The sequence below is a fragment of the Narcine bancroftii genome, chromosome 4 (genome assembly GCF_036971445.1).
Source record: "Narcine bancroftii isolate sNarBan1 chromosome 4, sNarBan1.hap1, whole genome shotgun sequence".
NCBI classification, from domain to species: Eukaryota; Metazoa; Chordata; class Chondrichthyes; order Torpediniformes; family Narcinidae; genus Narcine; species Narcine bancroftii.
The window spans coordinates 168399926-168422434 of record NC_091472.1 but is presented as its reverse complement, the minus strand read 5'-3'; the positions used below and the strand labels follow the sequence as shown (position 1 = coordinate 168422434).

Genomic DNA, 22509 nt, shown 5'->3' with positions numbered 1-22509 from the left:
GTCTCTTACTTTTGTACTTGGTTGACTATTTTAACTCTACGTTTATTGACATTTCTTTATTTCTTTACGTGTTTGTTGTGTGCAGTTTTCTTTTTGCACTACCAATAAGTGGTGATTTTGTCTCGCTCGCAGGAAAAAAAATGTGCTCTGATAATAAATCTGAAATAAAATCAACCAAAACGCTGATTTAAAAAAAAACCCCATAATTTTAGAGCTTATTTTAACCACCTTCCCTTTCACATAAACGAACTTGGGCGTCCGCTCCCAGATCTAATTCACCGGGAATCTGGAGCAGGATCCCAAAGGTCCCACTTGAGAACCTGCTCCACAGTCGGACTCCGAAATGGAGATCGGACGATAAATCGGGCATTTCCCCATTCAGGACAAAGCTGGCAGTTCCATGTGGAAACCAGCAGAATCTGGGCTCATAATTTGTTACACGAGGTTTGCAAAGGAACTGGAACTAGTGCGGTTGACATTCACCACTGAACAGAGCCCAGAAATAATGGAACTGAACCCAGTGGTGGGAGCGTCGTCTTTCTCCGAGGAATCCATGAATACAAATGAAGGAAAGTTTCACTTGATTGACATTGGGCGCGTTAGTTAATGGGTCAGCAAGTGGCACAAGGGGGAGGTCTCATTCAGCTCAGCGACCAGCAAAGTAGATCTGGTGACATGTTGCACCAGTTTTTATTGAGCTTCGGATCGGGTTCTGCGCCTGGATTATTTCTGTTTTGCACGACCCGCTCCAATTTCAGGAGCCTGGATGATGGTGGCGGCCGAGGACGGGGCAGCAGCTCGCCAGTGAGGGCTGGAGCAACCACTCCTTGGGTCGGTTCCCGGCGAGGGCATCGAGACGGTCCACGCCGCACAGGTGAGAGAGCGCAGGTAAATGTTAGGTGTTCCAGGGCACCAGCCGGAGCGACGCTGCGCCTTCGCCACAGGTTGCAAGCACATTAATAATTAATTCAGGACTTTGATACATATTTTTTCCGGGGTTTCGCCTCCGTCTGGGGGGAAAATTGTGACTATTTTAAACCCACGGTGACTCTTAAGATGCCTTAATTGATTTAAACGCGGGTTTTAAAAAGAGAATCGGACGATTTGGCGGGGAAGGCGCACTTCATCCGAAGGGGCGGGACGCTGAAGTAGCCAGGCGAAGAATGCCGCTGAGGATGTGGCGACGCAGAAGAGAGCTGGGTGTTTTCGTGGAGCTCACGTTTCCCACTGGGAAAGGAAAGGTGCCGGAGAAGTCAGAACGGCCCAGGAGGCGAGTCCGGGTGGGAGGAGGGGAGACCAGAGCACACGTGTCGGAGCTATTAACGCCTCAAGGGCAGGGAAGCAGACCTGGCAGGTAAAAAAAAATTGAAGCGGCTCAGGATGCATTTGAACCTGAGGGTGTTCCTTGAGGTAAGAAAGTAGGACCGCGCCGAGGATGCGAGATGAATAAAGAGAAATCTTTAAAGGCGAGCTGTCGCTGAAAAGTTTCAGGGACGGGTGCAGAGGCAGCATCTTTGACCTAGTAGGTGCGCTGGATGCTGACCCGGTGAGAACGGCTTCGGAATCTGGGGATAAAATACTCGAAGTGCTCTGGGGAAAGCGCGAAGAAGGTTCGCTATGCTGTGATCTACACAGAGCCCCACTGCTTCTTTTGCGCACGGTTGGTGGCGAGAAATTCCCTCCCCAGAAGGAATCGCTGCTGCAAAAGTGGTTCATTTTGATGTTCCCAAGAGGTTTTTTTTCTCTCTCGCAAACTCCACGTTGACCTCTGTGCCATTTTAAGTCTGTGGCCCCTTTCCACGAACAATCCCAGGATGGGAAACACCCTGGACGGTTGGTTCAACCGGCTCTGCATGTGGGCGCAGTCCTCCTAAGAGGAGGTTTCTCATACGGAGGATGGTTAATTATTTTCCACCCGCGTTGAAGTCACATCATTATCTCCGTTCTCATGTCATGGTCTGATTCGGAGTGCAATGAAAAGCCCAACATCGTTTTGTCAGCGGAGGGTGTGAGGAGCCTCGTCCATTGTCTTCGACGCCTTTGTTCCAAGAGGGAGGTGGAAAGGTCTATTGTGGTGTCAGCGCTCTTTCTGCTGACTGGATACATTTCACCCATCAGCTCCTTCAATTCATGAAACGCACGATACATACAAAGCTTCTTCCGCCTCCTTCCCTCTTGGAAGAAGTCCAGACAAGTGCCCATAATTGGGTATGAAGGATGGTTCAGGGGTTGTAATTCCACATGTCGTCATTTCTAAGCTTAAAACTAGGGAGTTTTATCTTGACTGACATTTTAATGTCCTGTAGGACAGAGTTTATAACTTCAGTATCTTGGTAATCCAAATAATTTTGATTGACACTGCAGCTTTTTATCATTGTCGACACCAACAGTCTTTGTGTCACCTTTCCCTCTGCCCTGACAACTATTTATTTTCTATGACTAAGGTGGAATTTAGCACTGTACTCTGGGAGAACATGTCTGCAAGTCATTGGATATCCATGCTGTGATCTCTATTTAAGGTAAGATGAGGATTTCATTTTTCTTTGTTTCTTTGTTTAGATCAACAAACTATTCAGGAGCAGGAACAGACCAACACCCTCCAACACTTGAACCTGCCTTTGCCTTTCCCTCCCCACACCTGGTTCCATACTCATCCTTCATCTTCATAGCTCACTGGTCCACCAATCATCCTTTAGTCAATGTCACACCTTGTCATACTGACTTCCTTTCTGTCTCTATCTTCACACTTCATGAAGGGTCTCAACCCAAAATGTTCTCTCTCTCTGTTTCTTTGGACCAGTTAAGTTCTTCCAGCAACCCCCCCCCCCCCCCTCAAGCTTGGTCCACCATTTGACAAAGCCCTTCCAGGCAGGGAGTTGGGATACAGAGGTGTTTTTTTCTGGTGGGCAATCAGGGGTGAGTGGATTGCTGGGTCCACAACTGTTCACAATATACATTAATGATCTGGAAGAGGGGACAGAGTGTAGTGTATCTAAGTTTGCTGATCACATTAACTTCAGTGGAAAAGCAAATTGTGTAGAGAATACGGAGAGCCTGCAGAGAGATATAGATGAGTTAAGTGAGTGGGCAAGGGTCTAGCAAATGGAGTATAATGTTGGTAAATGTGACAATATCCACTTTGGAATGAAAAATGGAAGATCAGAGTATTATTTAAATGGCAAGCGATTGCAGCATGTTGCTATGCCAAAGGACTTGGGAGTGCTTGTGCATGAATTACAAAAGGTTAGTTTGCAGGTGATCAAGGCAAATGGAATGTTGGCCTTCATTGCCAGAGGGATTGCATTTAGGAGTAGGGAGATAATGCTGCAACTATATAAGGTCCTGGTGAGGCAGCATCTGGAGTACCACATGCAGTTCTGGTCTCCAGGAAGAATTTACTGGCTTTGAAGGCAGTGTACAGGAGATTCTCCAGGTTGATTCCACAGATGGCCCAGGTGATTTATCTACCTTTATTTGCTGTAAGGCAGCTCCTCCTCCTTAATCTCCATCTGTTCCATGACTCTTCTGTTTGTTACCCTTCCTTCCTTATGCACTATACCAGTTTGCTGAGGAAATACTGATGCAAAAAATCTATTTAAGATCTTTCCCATTACATAGTTGAACACTCTGATCCTCTAGGGGACCAATTTTGTCTCTTACTATCCTTTTAGTATACTTGTAGAAACCCTCTGGGTTTACGTTCATATCATCTGCCAGAGCAACCTCATGTCTTCTTTTTCCCTTCCTGATTTCTTTTGTGAGTATTTTCTTGCATTTTCTGTTCTGTTCAAGTACCTAATCTTTTCCTTGTTGCCTATACTTGCTGCACATCTCCCTGTTTTTCTTAACCAGATTGCCAATATCCCTTGAAAACCAGGGCTCCCTTTGCCTGGTAACTTTGCCTTTAATCCTGACAGGAACACGCAAATTCTGCCCTCTCAAGATTTCCACTTACCGAACACACTGTTGCCATAAAACAACATATCATCAGATCAACCATGATCTCATTGAATAGCAGAGCAGGTTCGATGGACTGGATGGGTCACTCCTGCTCCTATTTCTTTTGTTCTTATGAGCCTCATGACTACCTTTACCCCCTCTCCCCCGCCCCCACTTGTTCAATTTTCTTTCAATCTCTGCCTTAACTCCAATCTCTACAACATTCTGGGGTAGAGAGCTTTCAAAAACTCCCAAATTTCTGAAAAAAGACACTCTTCCTTTTCTCTGTATGTATTAGACAACTATTAAGATGACATTTTCAACCATGTGGCCCAGGTGACTGAACAACAATCCTTTCTTCATTGAACTTTCCTCCAATTTACATGAAATTTTAAAATTGTAAGAGAAAATGCTAGAAATGCATCTGTCGTAAGAGAAATAGAGTTAATGTTTCATGTCAAAGACCCTTCATCAGAACTGTGAAAGAAACAAAAGAAGAGAAGGGGGGATGGCTGACAGAGTAAAGGTTAGGTGCCCATGAAGATGAGCTGTCACCACGGTTAACTGATCAATGAGTAATGGGGAGCAGTTAAGAGAGGGGAAACATAGACAAAAGAATACGGGAGATACAAAATGTAGAAGGTGATGACATGGCTGTCCGATTAGGCTTGGTGTGTCCTGCCAGAGAAGGCAAGAAACAAAATTTTGAAAAAGACAAAAGAAACACAGTAATTAATACCTATGACTGTTTTCCACTGCATCCTGTTACAACAGCAGGGGGACATTGTGGTGCTTTTTTTTCCTCTTGTTTGTGATTTAAAAAAAAATCTTAGTGCACCTGCCATGCCTCGTGGATTTAAGCCTGAGTCAAGGCGTTCCATTCAGATTAGTTACTTTAATGGCCAACATCTGTTTTCCTGGGTTGTGAAAGGTCATCAACTTGAGGCGATAATTTTCTTTCTCGCCCCCTCGATGCTGCCTGGCCTGTTGATTTTTTGCCTTTATTCTTGAAGCATTCAGAGTTCCAGATATTTGGGTTGAGATTCCAGAGCCCAGTCAACACTAAGCAACCACTATGACCAAATGTTGAGTATGTTCCAATCAGTTTCAAAGGGAGCAAGTGGTACTTGATCAATTAAAGCTGGGAGAGGCAGCAAGTCATGACGGTTTTCAGTTTAAGACAGTTTGGGGGTTTCAAAAAAGGAGAGAAAGCCTTTATCTCACATCAGTGGTTATCAAAGTGACATAGGGAATGGTGCTGGGCTCACAACTGTACACAAAATGGATAAACAATTTGGAAGAGGGGATCAGCCTTCATCTTACTGAATGGTGGGGCAGGCTGGATAGCCAGAAGGCATACTGCTGGTCCTATTTTTTATGCACATACAGATTCAGATTTATTGCCAGGGTACATACATGAGAGTACATACATGACAGAGACTTGGGATAAATGGCTCGTTTTCTGAGTGGCAGGCGGTGACCAGTGGGGTGCCACAGGGATCTGTACTGGGACCCCAGCTGTTCACAATTTACATTAATGGTCTGGATGAGGGGATTGGATGTAATATCTCCAAATTTGCAGATGACACTAAGCTAGGGGGGGGTTGTGTGCACGGAAGAGGGGGTCAGGAAGCTCCAGTGTGATTTGGATAAATTGAGGGACTGGGCAGATACATGGCAAATACACTACAATGTGGATAAATGTGAGGTTATCCACTTTGGTAATACAAACCGGAGGGCAGATTACTATTTGAATGGCAATAGATTAAGAGATGGGGAAGTGCAGAGAGACCTAGGGGTACTTGTACACCAGTCTCTGAAGGCGAGCATGCAGGTACAGCAGGCGGTTAAAAAGGCAAATGGTATGTTGGCCTTCATATCAAGAGGGTTTGAGTATAGGAATAAGGATACCTTACTGCAGCTGTACAGGGCCTTGGTGAGACCCCACCTGGAGTATTGTGTGCAGTTTTGTTCACCTTATCTAAGGAAGGATGTTCTTGCAATGGAGGGAGTGCAGAGGCGATTCACCAGGCTGATACCTGGAATGGCAGGAATGACTTATGAGGAAAGATTGCACAAATTGGGATTGTACTCGCTGGAGTTTAGAAGATTGAGAGGGGATCTCATAGAGACCTATAAAATTCTGGCAGGACTGGACAGAATGGATGCAGATGGGATGTTTCCAATGATGGGAAAATCCAGAACCCGGGACCATGGTTTGAGGATAATAGGCAAACCATTTAGGACCGAGATGAGGAGGAATTTCTTGACCCAGAGGGTGGTGAATCTGTGGAATTCATTGCCACAGAGGGCAGTAGAGGCAGGTTCATTAAATATATTTAAGAGGGAATTAGATCTATTTCTTCAGTATAAGGGTATTAAAGGTTATGGAGAGAAGGCGGGGACGGGGTACTGAACTTTAAGATCAGCCATGATCTCGTTGAATGGCGGAGCAGGCTCGAAGGGCCGAATGACCTACTCCTGCTCCTATCTTCTTTGTTTCTATGACATCACAGAAAATTCTGAGATTCTTTTTCCTGTGGGTGAGGCAGAATTACCACTTATTGGTCATGCAAAATAAACTGTACTCAAAGAACACATAAACAAATAAAGAAATGTAAACAAACTGCAATTTTAAAAAAGTTGATAAAGTGTAAAAATAAGAGTTCCTGATTGAGTTTGTTGTTGAAGAGTCTGATGTGGAGGGATAGCACCTGTTCCAGAACATGATGGTATGAGTCTTGTTGCACCTGTACCTCTTTCCATGTAGCAGTGAGAACAGAGCGTGTGCTGGGTGGTGTGGATCCTTGATGATTGCTGCTGCTGCTCTAATGGCAGCATTCCCTGTAGATTTTCTCGATGGTGGAGAGTTTTTCCCTGTGATGTCCTGGGATATGACCACTAACATTTGCAGGGCTTTACACTCGGGGGTATTGGTTTCCCCATACCAGGCCGCGATCCAGCCAGTGAGCACACTTTCTACCACACAATTGTAGAAATTTGCCAGGGTTTCCAATGCCATGCCAAACCTCCGCAAACTCCTCATATAAATACCGTACCTCTCATATAAGTCCCTTCCTTCGTGCTCTGGGATGAGGTCATTAAAAACAGGAAAAACTGAACACACCCATCAATCAGAAACATTCAGTTTCTCGTTCCTCAGACGCTGCCTGATCTGCTGAGTGTTTCCAGCATTTTAAAAAAAATTGTTTCAGGTTTGCAGCATTTGCAATGGGTTTTTTTTTAACAGTGAGTGAGTGAGGACACCTGTATATTTTTAACCTGGATTGCAATTCCCTTGAACTGAGAGGGCAAAGCACGTGGGTTTGAGTTACAATCTCTAGGTTCATAAGGTGCCTCTTGACTAACTGGGCCACCTCGCAGCATGGTAGAAAAACAATACATTGCACAGGTCATGCCGTATCTTTAAGATGTAAAGAGTAACCAATGTTTCATCAAGGTATGAACAAAAAGGAGGGGCAATAGTGGGGGTTCAAGGAGAGGGTAGGAGGTAGGAAGGAACAGGGAAAAGAGAACAGGCTAACAGGTAAAGAGATCAAGGGTGGATACAGGTGAGAGGGTAGAAGAGAAAAAAGCTGAGAAGTGAGGGGAAGGAGATAGCTCTGTGAATGGAGAGGGAAGGGGAGGAGATGGGAGCTGGAGGAAAGGAAGTGAAAGATTCAGGGAAAGATTTTAAGGAAACTGGAGATGTAGATGTTAATACCATCTGGCTGGAGAGTGTCCAGGTGGAATGTAAGGGGTTGATCCTCCAATGTACAGGTGGCCTCAGTTTGGCAGTGCATGAAGACTTGGAACTTTGTGAAGGAGGGAGCAGGGGGTTAGGGAGATCTGCTCTGCAGTCTACAGACTAATCTTCAGACTATCCTTTTTCTGGCAGATAGATAACAAGCAGCTGCTAATCATGTTGAAGCAAATGAAGCAATGGAAATCGATGTGCAAGGGGCTGGTACTGGGGACCCTCCTCACAACCTGCATGATTCTGCTGTATTCCTTTGTGGCACCACCTCATCAGTTCAGTCTCCAGCAGTAAGTCTTTTCCTTCACATAAAAAAAAATTGGTGCAGATTGCCTTTAGGATTAAAAAATTGTGTGCATTTGGAAAAGTGGACCATTTCCTGAGTCATCTCTCCCATTTTGAATGGGAGCTCTAATGTGAGAGTAGCAGGTTGTAGACCTCAATGTATTTTGTTCTTTGCCACCATGCACTGAACATCTTCCATATTCATTCAGTCTTCCAAAGGTGGGTGCATGTTTCACCTTGAAGACCACGCGTTAACACTGAGCTCTGCTGGCAGATATATTTAAGTTTATTCACTACAATGAATGCAGCTGAACTGACAGGCTAAAATGCATCAGTTTCAGTCTTGATTCAAGCCGAGGTATTTCTTTATGTTCATTTTGTAAAAATCCGATATTTTTGTTTAGGAAGATACATTTTCTGCATTAATATATAACTAAATTGGTTACAACAATAGATTTTACCCACACATTCAGAGCGTTTTTATTGCTTTGTATTTACATTTCCACTTTCTTTAACCCGGCTTACCCAGTTATTTTTTTCTTTCTTTGGGGCTAAATTATTATCTGGGGTGGGGGGGGCGGTTAAATCACTATGTATTAATCTTTATTATTTTGAATAAGACAATTTATGTATATGTGAAAAAATTTAAATAAAATTTTCAAAAAAGTTACTGACAAGACCATGCATGTATCACATTATACAGCAAAGTACATAATTGACACTATTTAATACAACACCATCCCAAAATATGATCGTTAGAAAAATATTTTAGAAACAATCCTTCTTAAAAAAGCTCAGGGAAAGGGTGGGATTGTGGCTGATAGGCCATAAAACCAAAAACTCGTGCTGATGGAGTTTATTTGCCATTTGAGATGTGGTTTTAGGTTAAAAAAAAATTCCAGCATAATTGCACCCCAATTGTAAAATCTAAATTGATCTAATAACTCAGTGTAATGACATTGTATAAGGTTTAAAAATAGCATACAATAATATTGAAGTGGATGTTTTAGGAACACATTTTATAAAAGGAAGGAAAATTGGAGCTCAGCAGCAACTTTAAAATTCGGATAGCCTAGATTAAAACCCAATGCAGCTCAGCAAACACAAGGTAACTAGAATGGTGATGAAATGATCTCCCTTCATTTATGGAGGCAGCCAAGAGGGCAATGAAATAATCTTGTCCAGAGGAACAGAGGCTTGGATAGGAGTTTCAGAAGCCATTGAGCTGAGGGAGATAGTTGATGCACCAGCAGAAATTCACTGGTTCTGGTGATGCAGTGGATGCCTGTTTGGCAACTCATCTCGGGGTTGGACAGAACATCAAAGTTGTTTCAGATAACGACCTGAAAGAGGGATAGAATCACATTCAAGTTTATTGTCACATGTACAAGATGCAGTGATAAAGTTTAATGGGCAGTCCAGCTGGACATCCCATAGGTAGAACAGCAAGTAAGGCACAGTGCAGAAGTGCAGAGTTAGAGAGAGTCCACAATATTATTTTACTAATGTGAGGTTCAGTCCAGAGTCTGATAACAGCAGGTGAGAAACTGTCTGTGAATCTTCTTCTCGCCATAAGGAGCTGGGATAAATAAAATGCACACAGAAATGCTGGAGGAACTCAGCCAGTCTTGCAGTGACCTCAGGAGATAAAGATACATTGCCAACATTTTGGGCCTGAGTCCTTCTTCAAGGAATGGGCAAAGAGCAGGAATGCTCAGAATAAAGACAGTTCTTGTTGGGGCGGGTCCAAGTCAACAAGAGGTGTTAATTGGATATGATAGAGGAGAGATTAGAATTGATTTTGGCTCTGTGAAAGGAGACAGAGGGAAAGGGAGAATCATAGAGTTGGGGAAGGCAACAGGGGAAGCGGGGGTGGGGGGGGAAGGGGTTAGTATGGCTGTGTTTAACAAAAGCCGGAGAAGTTGATGTTAATGATGGGAAATGAGATTTTGTTCCTCCAAATTGTGTGCCGTGTCAGAGAGGCATTGCTTGCAACCATGGACAGACATGTCAGCAAGGGAATGGGATAAGGAATTGAAATGGGTGGCCACTGGAGGACCCACACTATTGGAGTGGACAGAGTTGAGGTGCTTAACAAGGTGATCTCTCAGTCTGCGCCCAGTCTCTTTGATGTAGGGGAGGCCACAATGGGAGCACCAGATGCAGTAGATGACCCCTGCAAATCTCCATGAAGACAATGCCAGAGTTCAAGTTTAAAGCCAGGTTACTGGAGCTGTGAGGTACTGCACTACCACAGTACTCTTCTTCTCTCTTTGGCTTGGCTTCGCAGACGAAGATTTATGGAGGGGTAAATGTCCACGTAAGCTCCAGGCTCGTTTGTGGCTGACAAGTCCGATGCGGGACAGGCAGACACGTCAGCTGCAGACTCGTTTGTGGCTGACAAGTCCGATGCGGGACAGGCAGACACGGTTGCAGCAGTTGCAAGGGAAAATTAGTTGTTTGGGGTTGGGTGTTGGGTTTTTCCTCCTTTGTCTTTTGTCAGTGAGGTGGGCTCTGCGGTCATATTCAAAGGAGGTTGCTGCCCGCCAAACTGTGAGGCGCCAAGATGCACGATTTGAGGCGAGATCAGCCCACTGGCGGTGGTCAATGGGGCAGGCACCAAGAGATTTCTTTAGGCAGTCCTTGTACCTCTTCTTTTGTGCACCTCTATCACGGTGGCCAGTGGAGAGCTCGCCATATAACACGATCTTGGGAAGGCGATGGTCCTCCATGTGACCTACCCAGTGCAGTTGGATCTTCAGCAGCGTGGATTCGATGTTGTCGGCCTCTGCCATCTCGAGTACTTCGATGTTAGGGATGAAGTCACTTCAATGAATGTTGAGGATGGAGCGGAGACAACGCTGGTGGAAGCGTTCTAGGAGCCGTAGGTGATGCCAGTAGAGGACCCATGATTCGGAGTGCCGTCGGCACACAAAACTCAAAACGGTCAACCAATTTACCTATCTCGGCTGCACCATTTCATCAGATGCAAGGATTGACAATGAGATTGTCAACAGACTCGCCAAAGCAAATAGCGCCTTTGGAAGACTACACAAAAGAGTCTGGAAAAACAACCAACTGAAAAACCTCACAAAGATTAGCGTATACAGAGCCGTTGTCATACCACAGTACTTTCTTTGGCTTGGCTTCGCGGACGAAGATTTATGGAGGGGGTAAAAAGTCCACGTCAGCTGCAGGCTCGTTTGTGGCTGACCAGTCCGATGCGGGACAGGCAGACACGATTGCAGCGGTTGCAAGGGAAAATTGGTTGGTTGGGGTTGGGTGTTGGGTTTTTCCTCCTTTGCCTTTTGTCAGTGAGGTGGGCTCTGCGGTCTTCTTCAAAGGAGGCTGCTGCCCGCCAAACTGTGAGGCGCCAAGATGCACGGTTTGAGGCGTTATCAGCCCACTGGCGGTGGTCAATGTGGCAGGCACCAAGAGATTTCTTTAGGCAGTCCTTGTACCTTTTCTTTGGTGCACCTCTGTCACGGTGGCCAGTGGAGAGCTCGCCATATAATACGATCTTGGGAAGGCGATGGTCCTCCATTCTGGAGACGTGACCCATCCAGCGCAGCTGGATCTTCAGCAGCGTGGACTCGATGCTGTCGACCTCTGCCATCTCGAGTACCTCGACGTTAGGGGTGTGAGCGCTCCAATGGATGTTGAGGATGGAGCGGAGACAACGCTGGTGGAAGCGTTCTAGGAGCCGTAGGTGGTGCCGGTAGAGAACCCATGATTCGGAGCCGAACAGGAGTGTGGGTATGACAACGGCTCTGTATACGCTTATCTTTGTGAGGTTTTTCAGTTGGTTGTTTTTCCAGACTCTTTTGTGTAGTCTTCCAAAGGCGCTATTTGCCTTGGCGAGTCTGTTGTCTATCTCATTGTCGATCCTTGCATCTGATGAAATGGTGCAGCCGAGATAGGTAAACTGGTTGACCGTTTTGAGTTTTGTGTGCCCGATGGAGATGTGGGGGGGCTGGTAGTCATGGTGGGGAGCTGGCTGATGGAGGACCTCAGTTTTCTTCAGGCTGACTTCCAGGCCAAACATTTTGGCAGTTTCCGCAAAGCAGGACGTCAAGCGCTGAAGAGCTGGCTCTGAATGGGCAACTAAAGCGGCATCATCTGCAAAGAGTAGTTCACGGACAAGTTTCTCTTGTGTCTTGGTGTGAGCTTGCAGGCGCCTCAGATTGAAGAGACTGCCATCCGTGCGGTACCGGATGTAAACAGCGTCTTCATTGTTGGGGTCTTTCATGGCTTGGTTCAGCATCATGCTGAAGAAGATTGAAAAGAGGGTTGGTGCGAGAACACAGCCTTGCTTCACGCCATTGTTAATGGAGAAGGGTTCAGAGAGCTCATTGCTGTATCTGACCCGACCTTGTTGGTTTTCGTGCAGTTGGATAATCATGTTGAGGAACTTTGGGGGACATCCGATGCGCTCTAGTATTTGCCAAAGCCCTTTCCTGCTCACGGTGTCGAAGGCTTTGGTGAGGTCAACAAAGGTGATGTAGAGTCCTTTGTTTTGTTCTCTACACTTTTCTTGGAGCTGTCTGAGGGCAAAGACCATGTCAGTGGTTCCTCTGTTAGCGCGAAAGCCGCACTGTGATTCTGGGAGAATATTCTCAGCGACACTAGGTATTATTCTATTTAGTAGAATCCTAGCGAAGATTTTGCCTGCAATGGAGAGCAACGTGATTCCCCTGTAGTTTGAGCAGTCTGATTTCTCGCCTTTGTTTTTGTACAGGGTGATGATGGTGGCATCACGAAGATCCTGAGGCAGTTTACCTTGGTCCCAACAAAGCTTGAAAAACTCATGCAGTTTGGCATGCAGAGTTTTGCCGCCAGCCTTCCAGACTTCTGGGGGGATTCCATCCATACCTGCTGCTTTGCCACTTTTCAGTTGTTCGATTGCCTTATATGTCTCATCCAGGGTGGGAACCTCATCCAGCTCTAGCCTTAGGGGCTGTTGAGGGAGCTGGAGCAGGGCGGAATCTTGGACTGAGCGGTTGGTACTGAAAAGAGATTGGAAGTGTTCTGACCATCGGTTGAGGATGGAGATCTTGTCGCTGAGGAGGACTTTGCCGTCTGAGCTGCGCAGCGGGCTTTGGACTTGGGGTGAGGGGCCGTACACAGCCTTTAGAGCCTCGTAGAAACCCCTGAAGTCGCCAATGTCCGCGCTGAGCTGTGTTCGTTTGGCGAGGCTAGTCCACCACTCATTTTGGATCTCCCGGAGTTTGCGCTGAAGATGGCTGCATGCGCGACGGAAGGCTTGTTTCTTCTCTGGACAGGACGGCTTTGTAAGGTGAGCCTGGTGGGCAGCTCGCTTCTTTGCCAGCAGCTCCTGGATTTCCTGGCTGTTTTCGTCAAACCAGTCCTTGTTTTTCCTGGAGGAGAAGCCCAGTACCTCTTCAGTGGATTGCAGTATGGTAGTCTTCAACTGATCCCAGAGGGTTTCAGGGGACGGGTCCGTGAGGCGGGTTGCAACGTCGAGCTTTGCTTTGAGGTTTGCCTGGAAGTTTCCTCTCGCTTCGTCTGACTGCAGTTTTCCAACATTGAACCTCTTTCTGGGGGCTTTATTGTTCCTGGGCTTTGGCTTGAAGTGAAGGTTGAGCTTGCAGCGAACCAGCCGGTGGTCAGTGTGGCATTCCGCGCTAGGCATGACCCTGGTGTGGAGCACATCTTGTTTGTCACTTTCTCGCACCAGGATGTAGTCCAGGAGGTGCCAGTGTTTGGATCGGGGATGCATCCAGGTGGTCTTAAGGCTGTCCCTCTGCTGAAAAAGAGTGTTTGTAATGACAAGCCGCTGTTCTGCGCAGAGCTCCAACAGGAGGCGCCCATTGTCGTTGCACTTGCTGACGCCATGCTTGCCCAGGATTCCTGGCCAGGTTTCTGAGTCTTTGCCGACACGAGCGTTGAAGTCGCCCAGGATGACAACCTTGTCGGCTGTAGGGGTACGTTGGATGAGGTTGCGCAGGTCGGTGTAGAACTTGTTCTTTTCTGCTGGTTCCGCCTGGAGGGTTGGAGCATAGACACTGATGAGGGTGATGTGACGCTTGTTTTGAAGTGGGAGTCGCATGGACATGATTCGGTCCGAGAGGCCTGTCGGAAGGTTTTCGAGTTTGGAGGCAATGAAGCTCTTGACCATGAAGCCTACACCAGATAGGCGTCGTTCATCCGAAGGCTTGCCAGACCAGTAGAGTGTGTAGCCCGCGCCGCGTTCTTGGAAGCTGCCTACATCTGCCAGGCGGACTTCACTGAGAGCGGCTATGTCGATGTCAAGTCTGAGGAGTTCATGTGCAATGAGGGCAGACCGACGTTCAGGTCGATGGCTGTCAGTCTTATCTAGCATGGTTCTGATGTTCCAGCATGCTAGCTTGAGTTTGTGAGCATCTTTTGAGGGGGAGGACGTGGAGGGGGAGGACGTGGAGGGGGAGGACGTGGAGGGGGAGGACGTGGACCTGTCCTCGGGCCTGCGCAAAGGAGCTTTTAGGTGGAGTGCAGTGCGCGCAGTACTGGCCCCACCCTTTACACCCATGGTTCGTGTGCCGTGGCCAAGCAAGCTGGGACGTGGCAGCGAGGTCCTTGGGTCGTAGGTTTTATATCGGAGTGGCCTTCTCCTATGCAGGTTTCTTACCCGGGCTGGAGGGGCCTGCCTCCCCTCCTAGGTCGGTCCATACTGCCCGGACAAGGTGGCCCCAGTCCGGGCACAGGGAGAGCAGCGGCGGCCCCGGCCCCGGTCCGGGCGAAGGGTAGACGGCGGCGGCCCCGATACGGGCAGGAGCAAGGGGGAGGCGGCGGCCCCAGTCCGGGCACAGGGAGAGCAGCGGCGGCCCCGGCCCCGGTCCGGGCGAAGGGTAGACGGCGGCGGCCCCGATACGGGCAGGAGCAAGGGGGAGGCGGCGGCCCCAGTCCGGGCACAGGGAGAGCAGCGGCGGCCCCGGCCCCGGTCCGGGCGAAGGGTAGACGGCGGCGGCCCCGATACGGGCAGGAGCAAGGGGGAGGCGGCGGCCCCAGTCCGGGCACAGGGAGAGCAGCGGCGGCCCCGGCCCCGGTCCGGGCGAAGGGTAGACGGCGACGGCCCCGATACGGGCAGGAGCAAGGGGGAGGCGGCGGCCCCAGTCCGGGCACAGGGAGAGCAGCGGCGGCCCCGGCCCCGGTCCGGGCGAAGGGTAGACGGCGGCGGCCCCGATACGGGCAGGAGCAAGGGGGAGGCGGCGGCCCCAGTCCGGGCACAGGGAGAGCAGCGGCGGCCCCGGCCCCGGCCCGGGCGAAGGGTAGACGGCGGCGGCCCCGATACGGGCAGGAGCAAGGGGGAGACGGCGGCCCCGGCCTCGGTCGAGTGAGGCAGACCACAGTACTACACTGCCACCATTTGGCCACCTGGTGCATAGAGTCAGAGAGTACATCGTCATGGGACAACAATGTCCATGCCTTCCATCAAATACCCAGATGTACTAATCCCATTTTCTAGCACTTGATCTACAGCCTTCGGTAGCATGGTATAGAAATTTACATATTGCAAGAGTCTCTGCCTCTAATATCTCCTCAGTCAACACATTTCTGATTCTAACCATCCTCTGGGTGAAAACAAATCCTACTCGGATCTCCCTCCAAGCCTCTTGTCTTTTACTCTAAACCTATCCCCTCTAGTTTTAGACACCTCTGCAAGAGGAATTGTTCCCTTTTATCTACCCTATCTTTGTCCCTCATAATCTTGTTTACCATTATCTTGACCCCATCAATCTCCTCTACTCCAAGGAAAACAAACTCAGCTATCAAATCTCTGCCCATATGCAAAATGGTTAATCCCAGGCAATACTCTGATGCTCATCTACACCATCTACAATCATATACTTCCTGTAGTATGCCAACCAGAACTGTTCATAGCCCTTCAGCAGTGGCCTAACCAATGTTTTATAAAGTTGTGATATCACCTCCTTGCTCTTATAATCTATGCCTCGTTTAACCAAGACAAAGTAATCTGTACACCTCCTTCATCCCTTTATCAGCCTGTGCTGCCTCCTTCAAGGCTTGTTCCTGAATATTCCCTCGGGTGTATTAAACTGGTACAGAAGAGGAGCTGAGGCCAGCATAGATCAGCCATAATTCAATTGAAAGACAGGGCAGGCATCAGGGGCCAAGACGTGCTCCAATTATCTTGTGATTTTGTGCCATTATTTCTGTAAGTCCTACCCTGATTAGACCTCCCAAAGTGCATCACGTGGTACTTGTCAGCATTAAATTCCATCAACCATTCTTCAGCCTGTTGCACAACGTGACTAATACTTAACTGTAACCTGACACTATTTTCCTTACTTTCAATCACATCACCAATTTTCATCTCATCTACAAATGTTATAACAGCACATTTTACAGTTGCATCCAAATTGTTAATGTATATTGATAAACATTAATGTCCCAGCACTGATGCCTGTAGTGGACCACTAGTTATGGAATTCCAATTACATCAACAACCTTCACCCTCTGGCTCCTACCATCAAAATAAATTTGAGGCCAATTTGCCTTTAATCCCATTAACAAAGGTCCTATGTGCTTCCCAATCCCTCCAAGGACCACTGGAGATTCGTTCACATATGCCCTGGGATTATCATTTCATGCTTTGTACTTAAAATTGTTCCATTTTGTTTTCTTCACCTCCCCTCAGTTTTTCCTATCACAATACATTACATGGCACATCCCATGTAATGCATGCATTGGAGATGCATGTGTTTAACATGCATTTCCAATCTGCAGTGATAAATGTTTTATGATATAGCTGCCGTTTACACATAACAAGGACATAAAGAGATCCACTGAAAGGAACCAAATTTGTAGAAGGAACATAAAATGCATTAACTGGTTAAACAATTTCTCCTCAATAAATTTATGGCTATTTCAGATGCAACTTTTAATTGTTTCATTAGCTACTGGCCAAATCAGCAGATGAAAACTCTTATTTCTAAAACTCATCTGATCCTGGAAGCAGAAATATTAGCCCCTTTCACACTTGCAAATGATCCCAGGAATTAACCACAGTCAGCTTTTAAAGTGTCCAGTGTGAAAGCAAAATCAAAGCTGGCATCAGATGATGTCATCTCACACCAGGGATTGATGGCCTCGACCCCGGTGTCTGCAGGTATCGGCGTTGCAACCATGCAAGTGTGAAATGGGCAATTGCATTGTGGGATTGAAATGGCCCAAGTTTTTGTGTAAGTGCAGGAACATGAAGGAAGAAAAGATTAAAATGAAGGTTTAAACTTTGCTGTTGGAAAATCACAACAGGAGAGAGAGAGAGGAAATAACTAGCAATAGCGGACAATTTTTTAACTAGCTATAGCACACAATTTATAAATACTGTGGGGTAAAGGCAATGGTGGACCTTACTTCTCAGAAAACTATGCGGCAAGAAACCCCTCTATGAATACTCTATGCATGCAGCCATGCATACAGCCCTTTCTCTGTGGCATGGAATTCTGGGAGGGCAGGTCCGCTCGCTTTTTCCCACAGTATTTATAAATTATATACGATAGTGGTACCAACTTTCCCATGCTGTATAAATTGTACACTATGGCACTACAAACTTTCCCTCGCTGTATAAATTGTCTTCGAAAGCACTTCTAACTTTCCCATGCTATTTAAAAATTGTCCACTATTGGTATTTATTGCTAGCACTTTCCCACAGTCCCTTAGAAAAGTTTATAAAGGATAGCATAACAACAGGGGCTGAAGGGCTCATACTATGCTGTACATAAAGCTTAATTATGTTATAATTAATAATGCTTGATTAATTTTGTTCAAATACAGGATCATAATACATTATCAGGATTTAGGGCAGGTCCACCATCGCTCGATGCATCATGACATCACCAGTAGAAGGTAGAACAATCCTAACCCCAGGGATGGCTCCTCGCAAGTGTGAAAGCGTTCAGTGTCCCAGTTAGGAGTGGTCAAGTGTGAAAATCCAAACCAGAAATATTATTGCATAGAATGGTAACATAAGCCTGTCCTGGCTAAACTTGTACCTCTCACTTTGTTCGTTTTAGATTGGTCACAGTGTTCGAGCTACCGAAAGAAAATAGACTCACACACCGAGAGCAGTTCAGTTTATACAAGTCTTTATTACTAAATCTAAAGCTGAATTCAAACTACAATACCTCCCCCGACTGGGACGTTGGTTGGAATCTTGAAGTTCTTCTTCTTGCTGAGAGATGTTGCCACCTCTCGGAGAGTCTCTAACTTCCGCAGTGGGACCATGGCTTATACCCAAAAGTTGTTTACTTCATAGCTTATGTCTTTGAACAAATGATTTAATTATCTTCAAGGTCTCCTGACAGTGGAATTTAGGTGTATCTACTAATTCATATGCATCCCTGGGCCCCATAGTGTAAATTAGATTATGTCTTCCTATTCAACTGCATCCCTGGGCCCCATGGTGGAATTTAGGTGTATCTACTAATTCATATGCATCCTGGGCCTCATGGTGTAAATTAGATTATGTCTGCTGATTCTAAAAAACAAGCAGGTTCTCAGCCTTGCAGAAGCAAAGATTGCAAAAGTAAAAAACACAGTTTAAATCATCCATTACAAAGCCTCTTTCACACTTGTATCCCACTAAATTGGCCATTCAGTATCCCAGGATAGGAATGGGGGGTTTGGCTTTTCACACTTGACTACTAACTGGGACATTGAATGCTTTCACACTTGCAAGGAGCCATCCCTGGGGTTAGGACTGGTCTACCTTCTACCAGTTTCATCATAATGCATTGAGTGATGGTGGACCTGCCCTAAATCCTGAGCAATGTATTATGATCTTATATGTGAACAAAATTAATCATGCCTAATTATAACATAATTACGTTTTATGTACAACACAGTATGAGCCCTTCAACCCCTGTTGTTGTTACGCCATGACAGCAGAAAGGTTAAATGGCATGAATTCTCAACAGATCAGGGAGCTAAGAGGGACCAGGTTTCTGCACCACACAACTGCAGTTTTTCAACTGACATACAGGACAATGCCCCACTCCGCCAATGGGTACAATCCAATAGAGATGTTGTTGAACTGTTGACCCAGGACAGGGGTAGACCTGGAGCAGAGAATGGAGCTGAAGGAGGTTTGTAGTCAGGGCAGAAAGAGCAATTGTGTCTAGCGAATGACAAGGTATGAGCATTTAGACCTCCTGGCCTGTGCTGGATGAGTATATCATAGTAGAACACGAGGAACCCAAAGACAAAAGGAGCCCATAATGAATCCTGAAGCCGGAGTGAATACAAAGAAGATATCGGGTACTTTGGAACTGCTAGAATGAAAACTCCTATGGGATGGCTGAAGTTATAAATGTATAACTATTATTTATGTTCAGAGAAGCAGTGTAATATTTATATTACTGACTGTAAAATGGAAATAATTTGTTGGAGATCCAGAGCCTTGATAAATTGTTCAATTCTTTGCATTATAGGGAGAGAATCCATTCCACAGTGGGGTTAAAAGTTACTGGCACAATCCCATGGAAATTTAGTACATATTTTTAATATAAATCCTTTCATAGTATAAATGGATACTTTCCTGCAGGAAAAAAATGTAACATTGAGAATCTTAATTGATATTGAAATGTGGAATATCCATTTACAATAATGTTTTTATCTCTTAACAGAATTCCTGTCCCTTATTCCTGTTCTTATAAACCTGCGCATTCCAGGTATGCACCCTACATAAATAACTCAAATACCACTCAAGAGTTAAGCAAAACCTGTATACCCATGGAAGATATCATGTTCATGAAGACACATAAAACTGCCAGCAGCACGATCCTCAATATCCTCTTCCGTTTCGGTCAGAAACACAGGCTGAAGTTTGCTTTTCCTAATGGCAGGAATGATTTCTATTACCCATCAACCTTTGACAGAAGCCAGGTGAAGGATTACAGGCCGGGTATTTGTTTTAACATCATTTGTAATCACATGAGGTTTAACAGTGAAGAAGTCCACAAGTTGCTCCCTGAAGACACTGTTTATTTCACCATCCTCAGGAATCCTGCTTTTTTATTTGAATCGTCATTTCATTATTTTGGGCGTGTGATCCCATTTACCTGGAAAATAAGTGGGGAGGACAAACTGGCTGAATTCCTCAGGGATCCCAACCGATACTATGATCCAAACGGCTTTAACTCCCATTACTTGAAGAATGTGTTATTTTTTGACTTTGGTTATGACAATAACTTGAATTTTGATGACCCCAGAATAGAAAAGTATATTAAAGCAATTGATGAAAGATTCCAGCTGGTAATGCTCCTTGAATATTTTGATGAATCCCTCATTCTTCTGAAAGATGTGATGTGTTGGGATATGGACGATATCCTGTATTTTAAGTTAAACGTAAGGAAAGATTCCACCGTATCAGGAATGACCAAAGAATTATATGAAAAGGCAACAAGATGGAACCAAATTGACTCCATGTTGTACAGATACTTTAATGCTACTTTCTGGAGAAAGGTGAAACAGTACGGCTTTGAACGTATGCAGCAAGATGTAGATGAACTGCGCAAGCACAATAATCACATGCAATCCATTTGCATTGATGGTGGGCACCCAGTAGATGCCAACGCCATTCAGGAAGCATCCTTGCAACCATGGCAACCTCTAGGGGAGCGCTCTATCATGGGCTACAACCTCAAGAAGAATATTAGCAGAAAGCACAGAAAACTTTGCAGGAAAATGCTCACCCCTGAGCTACAATATTTGACTGAATTAGGAGTTAATTTATGGATAACAAGATTATGGTCCCATATCAGGGATCTGTTGAAATTGTAGCTGGCCAGCTTTTGAAGTGGGCATCCTATTTCAGGTGCTGTCAGTATGGCAGCAGCAAGGAATAGCAGACACTCCTTATAGCCACAGATCAGAAGTAAATTTGTGGACATCATCCTGATGCCATTGCAGGTTGCCTGTGAATGTAAGGAGGCAATCATTCAAAAATGTAATATATCAAATACAACTGGATTATAGTCAATCTTTTGTTTTTTCCCCCCCCTTTCATTTCTATGAGTAAAACAGTAATTAATTTAGAACTGAAGGTTCCACCATTCTATGCTCTGTAAAGTATCTGTCCCTATTTACAGTCCTATTTATACCTTGTGAATGATTACAAATGAAACAACTGTGAATTCCCTACTATGATTAGAGAAATCAGAACGTCAAACAATAAGTTCAGATGGTGCTAAATGATCTATGGCCAATACAACCTTTTAAACTCACAAAAGGCCGCAACTGCCACCAACTTGGGCTTATCAAATAAGACAACCTTTATATAATGATTTAGCATATATTTATATGATTTTTATTGGCCTGTGAAATATAGATTGCATTTATAATTGCAAATATGGCAGACATAGTTCTAAAAGACTGATTTCAAATCTGCCTTTTCACATCTTATTAACATACCAATGGTAATGATGTCATGTGATTAAATTGACGGCAATGTTTAGCCACTTGATCATTTGAATGGTAATGTCTCATACAAGGTGCATTTTTACAATAATAGAACATAGATAACATAATAATGTAATTTTCAGCCTGCACAAAGTTCTCACAAGTTGGATGAACAGAGTGAGCGAAAGATGCACAGATCTCTTCATAAAATATGTTCACAAATATATTAAATGCTCCCCTCAAATCATTTTACAGATTTGGGGTTTGGTTTAAGGGGAACATTTGTGAGAAAATGCAACATGTGAAATGTACATTTCTCATTCTCTCAATGATTCTGGATTATCCAAGAAGCTAGTGACTGTGGATTTGGGTTTTAATACCTAAAGCAAATCATTATTTTGATCTAAGTAGACTGAGATACTTATTAACATACTGGAGGTACAGATTCTTTCCACTTAATGCAGCCTAGGAATTTTTAAACCAGCCATTCTCAAAAGGCGCCCTACATTGAAGTAAAAGTGTTGTTTTGTTTTCAACTCATGTAACATAAATGCTTTTTTTTGGTGTAGCCAGACGGAGAGAAGTCAGGAAGAAACTAATACTTGCCTGCTTCACAGGGAAGTGGGGCCCATAAACATTGAGCAGAATCCTGGTGGGGGGTGGGGTGGGGGGTAGCTGAAAAACGAAGTTGAGAATGACTGATTCCAAACTGTTGGTAACAAAACAGGATGTATTTTCATTCATCTTTATGAAATGCTATCAGTCTATAAAAACAACTTCAATTTATATGATGCCTTTGATGCAGCAAAAGAAACTGTTTATGGAGCATCATTTTTGGGACATTATTATTTGCATTTAGCACTGAAGTCAGCAGAAAATAAATCAGCAGGACATTTATCATAAAAACAATTAAACAAAAATCTTACAGCAGCAGAATGTGGGAGACCTATGTTCATCATCATCTGTGTGATCTTTCCAGGAAAGGAAAGTTAATTTAGAGCCTTTTTGCCTGTGCACTCGGAATCAAATTGTATTTCTAATTAAGTAGCTGTAACTGAGGATTTTTTTGTATCAACCCTACAGTACTTTGAAAAGACCGAGGACTC

At 45.2% G+C, this 22509-nt stretch overlaps 1 protein-coding gene across 1 annotated transcript; it reads left to right on the top strand.

Moving 5' to 3' along the window:
• Positions 1-756: 756 nt before the first annotated feature.
• Positions 757-21327, top strand: LOC138759971 (galactosylceramide sulfotransferase-like). Its single transcript, XM_069930434.1, has 4 exons — positions 757-874; positions 2445-2519; positions 7838-7986; positions 19630-21327. The coding sequence occupies exons 3-4, from the start codon at positions 7862-7864 to the stop codon at positions 20783-20785; spliced, it is 1281 nt and encodes a 426-aa protein (XP_069786535.1). The 5' UTR covers positions 757-874; positions 2445-2519; positions 7838-7861; the 3' UTR covers positions 20786-21327.
• Positions 21328-22509: the final 1182 nt, after the last annotated feature.

What these genes read in the sequence shown, in the direction of transcription:
- LOC138759971 (XM_069930434.1), top strand. Translation starts at nt 7,862, where the DNA reads ATGTTGAAGCAAATGAAGCAATGGAAATCGATGTGCAAGGGGCTGGTA. An exon ending in CATCAGTTCAGTCTCCAGCA is followed by an intron (nt 7,987 to 19,629) that starts GTAAGTCTTTTC and finishes ATCTCTTAACAG; the next exon opens with AATTCCTGTCCCTTATTCCT.